General features: G+C 37.1%; 1 protein-coding gene across 3 annotated transcripts in view; it reads right to left on the reverse strand.

Annotated features, from left to right (window-relative positions):
• Nucleotides 1-10,974, reverse strand: part of LOC135197325 (mucin-2-like) — a 159,858-nt gene that overhangs the window by 42,365 nt on the left and 106,519 nt on the right. For all 3 annotated transcript variants that reach the window (XM_064224465.1, XM_064224467.1, XM_064224466.1), the window contains exons 3-4: nucleotides 1,694-1,926; nucleotides 1,283-1,413 (exon numbers count right to left, since the gene is read on the reverse strand). In XM_064224465.1, the coding sequence (XP_064080535.1) occupies nucleotides 1,283-1,413; nucleotides 1,694-1,926 (364 nt within the window). The remainder of the gene's footprint in view (nucleotides 1-1,282; nucleotides 1,414-1,693; nucleotides 1,927-10,974) is intronic.

Genomic DNA, 10,974 nt, shown 5'->3' on the forward strand with positions numbered 1-10,974 from the left:
AATTTACCAATCACCGAAGTGCCTTCTAATATGTAAGTGCAACAAATACTTGTTCCCCCATTTCAGATGAATTTTGCTTTATTTACAAGAGCATTCGGTTCAATAGGTTCTATAGTACAGAATATCCTGCAACTCCTGTGAAAGTATACCAACTAATAGTTACAAAAACCATAATATAGCATAATGGATTTACTTGTTAATATCATCAGCTCTAATTCTGTGCCTTCCCTTTTACTCTTTGCTCATATAATCTGAGAGTTATTGCATTTGTAGCAAATCTTAAAAGGAATACTGCAAACTAATTGCCTTCTGTATTCTACTATAATGGTGTCCTCACTTTGAACTTTGGTAATTCCTGCACTCACCCTCCTATTGACTATGAGTTCCAACTCTTACAGCAGTACTGCATAGTATTCTGAATATTATTCAGCTATTATCTAAAAACTATTCTTCAGGATCACCAGTAAATTTCTTAGAATGCAAAATCCTGTAGGCCCTTTTCCTGTCTAATTGGAGCGTGACTTTAATAGTCACTCTTGATCCCCTATGGAATTTAGTAGAGTATAATCTAAAACTTTGTAAGGCCAAGTTCCTGCTTGTGATCTGTCCTTCAACTAATCTAATATTTAACTTACCTGTTCTGTTACCTTACTATACCTATCTTTCTGCCATGCTTATTACTCTTGCTTTTAAGGCATTTTTAGTTTTGACTTTATGGATGTATAGTCAGAATTCAATCATTTCATGTTGCCAGATTTGAAAACTTGCTCACAAGTTTCTATTTATCTGTTCATGGGTGCATAAGCATGCAAGTGCTTAGAACATATCATATTCTGCACATACTGCATGTATACAGTATTTGAATATGTGAATACTGTAGTGTACTATACATATACATTTTGAACAGTGAAACCAATTCTTGAGCCGCTCATTTTAAAATGCACAACACATATCTCAAAAACTTTTTCTCATTAATTTCAAGATTATGCCCCTCCCTCAATAGTATTGTAATCAAGATCACAATAATACCATGACTAAAAAAAATAATTACTCAACTCCTATCTTTAATATAAGCTCTGTAAAGACTGGAAATTTAAAATCTGTATGAACCATACCAACACAGCACATGGTAAATAAATACACACACACAGGAAAAAAAAAAGAAAGAAAGTGTCTCAAAATACACTTTGGTTTCAAATAACGAAATAGAGGTTTTATAACAAGACTCCTGGTCTAGCGGTGTTAAGGAAGGGAAAAGTACAAAAACAATTACAACACTCACCTATGATAGTCGTGAACACAGTAGATTTTATTATCAACGTCGACAGTAAACGGTACTCCATCCAAGCATTCATTGCATATGCAACAACGAAAGCATCCGGGATGATAAGACTTGCCCATGGCTTGGAGTATCTGCAATCAAACATTAATGAAATGCGGCCATAATAATTACAAGGAGAAAAACCCTAATTCTCAGAGTCAGGAAATATTCATTATTGCAACACTTCTTCAAGAAAAGAGAGAGAGAGAGAGAAGAGAGAGAGAAAGAGAGAGAGATAATTTATATCCACAATACCTTTTCCATTTGAAGAGCCTTTCTTTAAACATACATATATTAAACTGGCACATGACAACCTCAGAACAGAGAGAGAGAGAGAGAGAGAGAGAGAGAGAGAGAGAGAGAAATTCCTACCATTTCCATGATGAGATGTCCGCAAATGGCACACTTCTCAGCTGTCTGCTGGAAACCTGAGTATAAGTAATCTTCCTCGCAATACACCTTGCCATGGACGTTATAGAACGCCTTGCCCCGCAGGGCGCGACCACAAGAGCAGCATATGAAGCAGTTCGTGTGATACAAGTTGCCCATGGCTTGACATGCCTGCCCAGCACCCGTTACCTTGTCGCCACAGGTGTGGCATATACCTGCAAGAAGATGGAATACCTATGTTAATAGGAGTAATTATAATATAACCGAGAGCGAACAACAAATACAGGCACCCACCTACGTACAAACGAGTTACAATCTGGATGGCCATTTGTAAGTTGAATTGTTTTAAGCTAGTACTGTATGTAGAGAATAGGAATTAAAAAAAAAAAAAAATTGAACTTACAGGTGGCAAAAAGGACTGCTCTGAACACAATTTTAATTGGCAATCCCATTTATTTGTATCTGAATGTTTTCTAGTTCAATGTTTGTACGTATGGTGGTGTCTGTGTAAACACTGCAGATAGGCAAAAAAATAAAGGCACACAGAAATTTTCTCTTTGGTAATGAAAGTCAACTATTACAAAAATCATGGAAATATTATGTATTACTTTCATAATGAATTTCATCCAAACCAAAAGAAAAATAGTACCATTTGACTGAGCCTTCCCTAAAACCACATTTCAATCGACAGAAATGGAGTGAAATGATAAAACAAACCAAAATGATTCTTAGTTTAAATAAAAGAAAAAGCTATGATGTCTATAACATACATTCCACAACAGGTCTTGCTACTGTGCAAAATTACTCCCTTCCAAATTCAGATAGTACAGCGATTTTTTCAGCTACAAAAACCTGCGTGAAGTAATTGTCATATATACCAAATGGCAGTTTCCTTAAGTATACCATTAACTTACACTTTATCAATTTTTCCATATTTCAGGACACCAAGATATGCCGAGTTGCAACAAAACCTTGTTGGGATTCCGTTAATGCAACATATCACAGACAGTCACCAGTTGCACATCAAAAGATGTCTTCCTTTTCTGAATTTGGTATGCTTATGTACTTATTTCAGTCATTAATTTTCACACTTAAATAAAGCATGTCTTTTTCTCATGAAATGCCATTTATGCACAGAGTTCAGTCTTCCACTCCATTGCAAACTTCGACATTCCATAAAATTTCTATGAACTTTTACTTTTCAGTTTCCACATAAAACTTGAATCCTTCATCCAGGAAATAACTAGTTCAATATACCAATCAACACTATGATAAAATTTCACATTCATGAAATCTGTCAAAATTGTTCCAAAGTCACAAATAAAATCAACAAGGCCAACATCTACTATTTATGTCAAATTAATTCATTAAAAGAGAGAAATTCAGATATCCCTGATATCCCTCCACAATAGGCTTGCTGTTATAAACAGCATTTATAAGAGTAACAGAAATCTGCAAATCTATTTCGCAAGCCATTTACTACAGGTCACATCTACCTGACAATTAAAGATCATCACTTGTATATATGAAAAGTGATATATAAATGATCTTTGAGTTATAAACCTACTTTTTATTACATAATCTCATAAGAAGGGTCAAGTAATTTTCATATGTATAGTGCAGTGCAAAACTAATTCTCTCTCTCTCTCTCTCTCTACATAATTGTTTGAAGTTTCTAATAGATTCCTTCACATATACACTAGTGTACACATAGCATTTGTATAATTGCACAAACACGGAAATAATCACGAGAGAGAGAGAGAGAGAGAGAGAGAGAGGCAGGCTCTGAGGAGTCGGTATTTCCTATGTAAATTGATATGCAAGGTATGCATACAGAGAGAGAGAGAGAGAGAGAGAGAGAGAGAGAGAGAGAGACTGTACTAGCCATTGAAAGAAAATCTCCCAAACAGACAGTTGACATTAATCTCCCATCCATCGACAGAGAGAGAGAGAGAGAGAGAGAGAGAGAGAGAGAGATACTCTCTCTCTCTCTCTCTCTCTCTCTCTCTCTTCTGCCATGCGGTTTCACATAGTAACCACGAAATCAACCTTTTAAAAATCATAACGCATTCCAGAGCGTGTCCGCGCGCGCGCAATCGCTCGCATCGTCGTCGTCACAAGGTTCTCGTGCAATGGAGCCGTCCTCGTTTTCTTCTCTAATGGAAATGGACGCGGACTGGAATACTTATCAAGGATTATTGAAACATGCAGAAAGAAAGTTATTGTACACATTCAGATATCGCCTGTGTTCGTATACAGTACCGATACTACAGACTATTACACTAAATGTACATACATATATGAACATGTTCGTATATGCACATTTAGTCTAATAAAGAAAGTAGGCCTACCTGAATGAAAACGTATTTGAAAATGACATCAAATTCTTCCATCTTAACATGAACAATCATTAGGCTAAATGCTTTAAATATTAAATTACTTCATTAGGATATTAATGATATAAAATTTTTAATATTCCATTACTTCTTACTTACATTACCTTGACACAGCGACTGGTACTGAATGTGGCTTAGTAATAAAATTCGATACGCCGGGAACAGACTACACAAAAACGCCAATAATGTACATTGTAAATGTAAATTCACAATATAAATATAAATTTTTCATAACCATAATAAAAGTTAAATGCTAGCAATAAATTTTTGAAAAAAGTAAGGCACATCACGATACTAGTCCCATATTTGAAACGACGGTATTAATATCAAATTCTAATAACACTTTTAATACCAATAAAGCAATAAATACTGATATAATTATTACAAGCTTAGGTGAATTCTGATGCTTTCAGTACTAGTAATATACTTAAAATGTCACCGATGCGTTTTAATACTTATTGTTAACGCATCTCATCCCATTATCGACTCATGAAAAAAACAAAGGCGCATTAAGTAATTTGCACCATTTTTCGATCGCGGGTGTGACCGTCCCTTCGTAGGGGGGATTAAGGGGACGCCGTACAGTTCGAAAAGAGAAGAAGAAGAGGAGGAATCTTGCCAAAAGTAACAGGAGCAACACGGCTGTTCAGAGCCGAGCGTGAAGGAACGCCATCTACTATTATGAGAGAGAGAGAGAGAGGTTTCGACGAACTTCACCCATTATTACGAGTGATTAATCTTCGGGGAAAGTGACATAGTACTCAAGAGAGGAGAGTTGGTGGTCGAAGTGACCTCAAGCAACAGCATATACTACAAACCATGTCTAAATTGGCCAATTTAACTAATGACAATAAAATTAACTGAAAGAAACCAGAGATATTTTTGTGGATAATACCCACTACATTGCTACTTTCTTGAACAAGTAATAATAATAATTTCTTAAAACAACAAGTACTTCCCACAATTCCTCCTGATTAAGAAAATTCCACACAATTCAAGTAATAACCTCTCTCTCTCTATCTATATCTATATAATTATATACATACACAGTTTTTCTCCCACAATCCAATATCCCTCTGTTACCTTAACCCATGAACTATGTACCTAGGAGCTGTTAACTGCTGTGGGTCGGAGCTACAGAGAGAGAGAGAGAGAGAGAGAGAGAGAGAGAGAGAGAGAGAGAGAGAGCGTTAAACACAAGTGCTCACTGCACCATCAAAATACGAGGACCTCATCGAGGTAGTCCTCAACTCCAGTGGAGAAATCATCCATATGATAATCTAAAAATAGCCTCTCTCTCTCTCTCTCTCTCTCTCTCTCTCTCTCCTCTCTCTCTCTCTCTCATCCTATAGTCGAATTCCCCAGATCACACCAATTTCCTGCACCGTCCACGACGCCTAAATTCCTCTAGATGGAGGTATTTGCTGCCGAATACCACAACAGATTCCTAACCACTAACAGCTAACGACTCCCTCTCCTTCTCCCATCCCCCTCCCCCTACCCCCTCTTAGAAGCTGTTCACGAAGGAATCAACGACAACTTTGAGTCACAATGACACCAAGGAGAGAACAGGTGCCACTCTCTCTCTCTCTCTCTCTCCCTTCTCTCCTCCTCTCTCGTTCGTCTCTCTTCTCTCTCATCTCTCCTCTCTCAATCAGTCTCTCTCTCTCTGTGGTGTGGTGTGTGTGTGTGTGTGATATCAAGCTCCTTACACATTGAGTTCATTTGACTAGATAAGACCCTATTGGTGATGTGTGTGTGTGTGTGTGTGTGTGTGTGTGTGAAGAGAGAGAGAGAGAGAGAGAGAGAGAGAGAGAGAGAGAGAGAGAGAGAGAGAGAGAGAGAGCCGTATGCATATTCAAGCGTAGAATCATCATATCTTAGCCTCCCCTGGGACATAAAACAAGAAATGCCGTTCTGGTCACACCTTTAGTGCCGTTAAATTTGAATTACTGATACAATGCTTGGTCGCTAACACTATGTTTACCATTAAAATGTTTAGGTTTACCAGTAAAATGTTGCCACTAGAGGAAAAGACATCGAGAAAAATCAAGTGAGCAGTTGGTCAGCAAATTCGATGAAACTGACTCGAGGACTAAATAAAAAAGGAACCTTTGCTATTTAAACATCCTAGGACCCAGCAACACCAAAACAAAACCTACATTATCTAACAGTTCAAACCCTCTATCTCCATTTAAGTTATTTATTCCTTATAGAACACCACTACGAAGCTTCACATACAAAAAGAGGGAAATAATTGGAAGGCGTGACGACTCCTGTGATTAAACAAAATCACAGCAGTCGCCTGTGACCTCACTCTTTACACACACACACACACACACACACACGGGTCGCCTTTTCTAACACGGGAATTTGGTGGGTTCGATACACCTGGTTATTTATGAGGTTCAACTCGACAGCAGCTCCCAAGGAGAAACCTAATATAGTGTGTGTGTGTGTGTGTGTGTGTGTGTGTGTGTGTGTGTGTGTGTGTGTGTGTGTGTGTGTGTGTGTGGTAAACTGAGCTAATGTAATTCGCCTTATCGTTCATGATTTTACAATAAGTTAATGTAATTCATCTTTTAAATTCTTACAATAAGTTAATGTAATTCATCTTTTAAAATCTTACAATAAGTTAATGTAAATCATCTTTTAAATTCTTACAATAAGTTAATGTAATTCATCTGTCAAATTCTTACAATAAGTTAACGTAATTCATCTTCTTTACAATCTTCCAATACGTTCATGTGATTCACCTTCTTTATAATCTTACAATAAGTTAATGTAATTCACATTTCAAAAGACTTACTAGGAGTTAATGTAATTCACCCTTTTGTTATAAGCTTACTATCATGTCATTCTTTTATTCTATTTTATAACTATCATGTCATTGTTTTATTCTATTTTATAACTTTTAAAAGGCCATATTATTGGATTATTTTATAACTTTTTAAAGGCCATATTATTGGATTATTCACTACATCCGATTCATTTCACATCGATTCTTGGACTCTTTCTATGAAAAAAAAAAAAAAAGATCTAAAACACATCGATTTGTTGTTAGGCCTGCAATTGAATCTTTAATTTCCACCACCACACTTTTTTTTTCTTTTTTAGACTTTTGGTCAGTAACTCGTGTGTGGCAACCCTTCACAGTCACCTAACTAGTATCTCTCTTTAAGGCCTTTTCAAGTAATCGAATTCAAATGCTTTTTTCAATTACTGAATTCAAACTTTTTCCAAATAACTGAATTCTAAACTTTCACGTGAATATATGAAATTAAAACAAGGGCACTTGTCACTAAAACTTTCACGTGAATCTATGAAGTTAAAACAAAGGCTCTTGTCACTAAAACTTTTCTCCAACGTGAAAATCAAAGGTTAAAACAAAGGCTCTTGTCACTAAAACTTTCAGGGAATCATGAAAGTAAAACCAAAGGCTCTTGTCACTAAAACTAACCGTTGGAATCTTACGAAGTTAAAACAAAGGCTCTTGTCACAAAACTTTCACGTGAAATCAATGAAGTTTAAAACAAAGGCTCTTGTCACTAAAAACTTTTCACGGTGAATCAATGAAGTTAAAACAGGCTTTCGTCACGTAACTCCACGTGAAATTCCATGAAGTTAAAACAAAGGCTCTTGTCACTAAAACTTTCACGTGAATCCATGAAGTTAAAAACCTATTATTAAAATTTTCCCAAACCGAAGTTAAAACTAGTATTCCTTATTCCCACAATTTCACGTGAATCCATGAAGTTAAAACAAAGGCTCTTGTCACTAAACTTTCACGTGAATCCATGAAGTTAAAACAAAGGCTCTTGTCACTAAAACTTTCACGTGAATCCATGAAGTTAAAACAAAGGCTCTTGTCACTAAAACTTTCACTGAAAATCATGAGTTAAACAAAGGCTCTTGTCACTAAAACTTTCACGTGAATCCATGAAGTTAAAACAAAGCCTCTTGTCACTAAAACTTTCACGTGAATCCATGAAGTTAAAACAAAGGCTCTTGTCACTAAAACTTTCACGTGAATCTATGAAGTTAAAACAAAGGCCTCTTGTCACTAAAACTTTCACGTTTGAATCCATGAAGTTTTAAAAACAAAGGCTCTTGCCCAAATCTTTAAAACTTTCACGTGAAAATCACGAAAGTTAAAAACAAGGGTCTCAATCACTAAAACCTTCATTAAAAGTGATTCGTTAAAAAAAAAAAAAAAAAAAAAAAAAAAAAAAAAAAAAAAAAAAAAAAAAAAAAAAAAAAAAAAAACCTCAACAACCACTGCACAGTCTATAACGTGAATTAATCCTAAGCTGGATGCATTTTTTCCTCTTTTCAAACCTCGTTAAAACAAAAAGTGATCCTTTTCACCGAACCTTTCACGCGATTCTACTATTTACTTAAAGAAGAATCCTTCAGCCGCCAACGGCACAGTCTGTGATGTTATTAATCCTACGCTGCTGGATTCACTGAGGAGGCCATGACAACCACCACATCCTCAAGACAGCAGCAGTCCTTTGCTCCCGTGTGACACTCTCTCGACGGGAGTGATATTGTAAGTGTGTGTGCGACACCGGGTAGCACCACAATTAAACTGGCTGCCCCTTTCCTTTTAGACATGAGCTTTGCTTACTACACCACACACCACACACACACACTCTCTCTCTCTCTCTCTCTCTCTCTCTCTACTAACTGCTGGCGAGAGAGAGAGAGAGAGAGAGAGAGAGAGAGAGAGAGAGAAGAGAGATCCCTTACCGCTGCTGGTGGTAGTGGTGGTGGTGCCACTGCTGCCCACACTCATATCCTCAGATATTCGAAACTCTCTCTCTCTCTCTCTCTCTCTCTCTCTCTCTCTCTATGTGGGCTGAACGACAAATCAATGACAATTAAAATCCATTAATCGAAAGGCGACACGTGAGACGATCTGTTCTTTGGGTGGTGACGGAAGATGACTTCACATACAAACAAACACACAAACACACACATAAACCAAGAACCTCAGACTTAAAAAAAAAAGTCCTCAAACAAAAAACAAAAAAAAAGTGGCCTTATAAACTCCCACACACAAATTTCCTCTCAACAAACCCACATCCCAAATAAAAAACAACAAAAAAGAAAAAAAAAAAAACTTGGCAGAGAAAAAAAAAAAAAAAAACCTCGAACGAGCGAACAAACAGTAAAACAGAAGCTGTCAAAACTTATTTGTCAAAGGTGCAGCAGCAACCATGCGGTTGAGCTCAGCAGAGGCGAGAGAGAGAGAGAGAGAGAGAGAGAGAGAGAGAGAGATGGGTCTGTTAGTCTAGGCTTCTTCTCCTGGCATGAGGCAAACAGCTGATGGTGACGAGAGAGAGAGAGAGAGAGAGAGAGAGAGAGAGAGAGAGAGAGAGAGTCCAAGCTACTGCTTCTGGCATGAGACAAACAGCTGATGGTGACGTTAGGCTAGACAGTGACGTCACACTTTGGTGGCGTGATGACTTCACGGCAGACAAATGCACACAAATAGTATTGGGTGTTTTTTTTTCTCCTTTACCCTTGTCAAAGCAAACAGACGACAAAGGGGAAAAGGTCATCAAGTGATGATTTCCCTACAGAAATGAATAAGACATGAACTTCACTTTTACCTTTTTCTTTTATTATCCAACTATCTGTATTTCGCATAGCTGAGTATCAATATACGCACATAATAATATGATTGTCTATTTTTGTCATCAAAAATGGTTCTGTCAATTCCCACTCGATAGTCAAAACATGCACATATACCTCGGGAAAAGAATATCAGGCATCATCTTTGGCTCTCTTGAGAGAGAGAGAGAGAGAGAGAGAGAGAGAGAGAGAGAGAGAGAGAGAGAGAGAGAGAGAGAGAGACTGTACCTTACCCTTTCTTTGTTGAAAATAAAAATGTATCTAAATATATAAACAACTTTGATACACGCACACGCATCAGGAGTGCAATTGCAAGACAAAATGAGAGAGAGAGAGAGAGAGAGAGAGAGAGAGAGAGAGAGAGAGAGAGAGAGAGAGAGTGTACCTTACCCTTCTTTGTTGAAAATATATATTTAAACAATAACTTTAATACACAGACATGCATTAGGGGTGCATTTGCAAGACAAAATGAGAGAGAGAGAGAGAGAAAGACGTACCCTCTTTTAGCTCTTGATAAAAATTTACTTAATTATATCAATAACTTTCATAAAAGCAAACAAGTGCAATTGTAAGAAAACGCAAGATGTGTAAACGGCTACAAGATGATGGACAAGGTTCCAAAAAAGAAGGAAAGGCAGGAAAAAAGGCATAAAAAAGAAAGGAGGGAGGTGGAGGGGGGGGGGGGGGAGTGAACAAGGACACAGAAGCATAATTGGTCATCCGACGAAGAAAGTGAAAGCAGAGAGAGTAAGGTATATATGCAAATTGATCTCGTAATAAAGAAACGTTAAGAGAGGATAAGCTGAATGATAAAAATGTGGAAGTGAGTAGTTCACGTTTGAAATTAAAATAGGATTTGACTGTTGAGGGCGTACAAAGGGTAATTAAGAGACTGGAAAAACTGGAAAGAAACTGGAAAGAAACTAGTACATGAGAAGTTACAGTAAAGTGCGTGCGTGAAAGAGCGGCTGACCAGGGTGAGTAAGACATGTTTAGAGGAAGGAAAGATTCTGGAAGAGATGGGAAGGAAGAATAACTGTATTTCTTAAAAGGGTCAAGGTGATCCGCAAGGGAAGAACAGTGTGGTTTTAGACTGTGGGGATCAAATATTTATTACGAAAGTTACCCAGGAACTTTAAAAGTAAACTGAAAAAGCGAGAATATAATGATATAAATATAATGATATAAAACTTGATTCCCGAAAATTATGGGCCAGCGGGCCAATAT

The sequence above is a fragment of the Macrobrachium nipponense genome, chromosome 18 (assembly GCF_015104395.2).
Source record: "Macrobrachium nipponense isolate FS-2020 chromosome 18, ASM1510439v2, whole genome shotgun sequence".
NCBI classification, from domain to species: Eukaryota; Metazoa; Arthropoda; class Malacostraca; order Decapoda; family Palaemonidae; genus Macrobrachium; species Macrobrachium nipponense.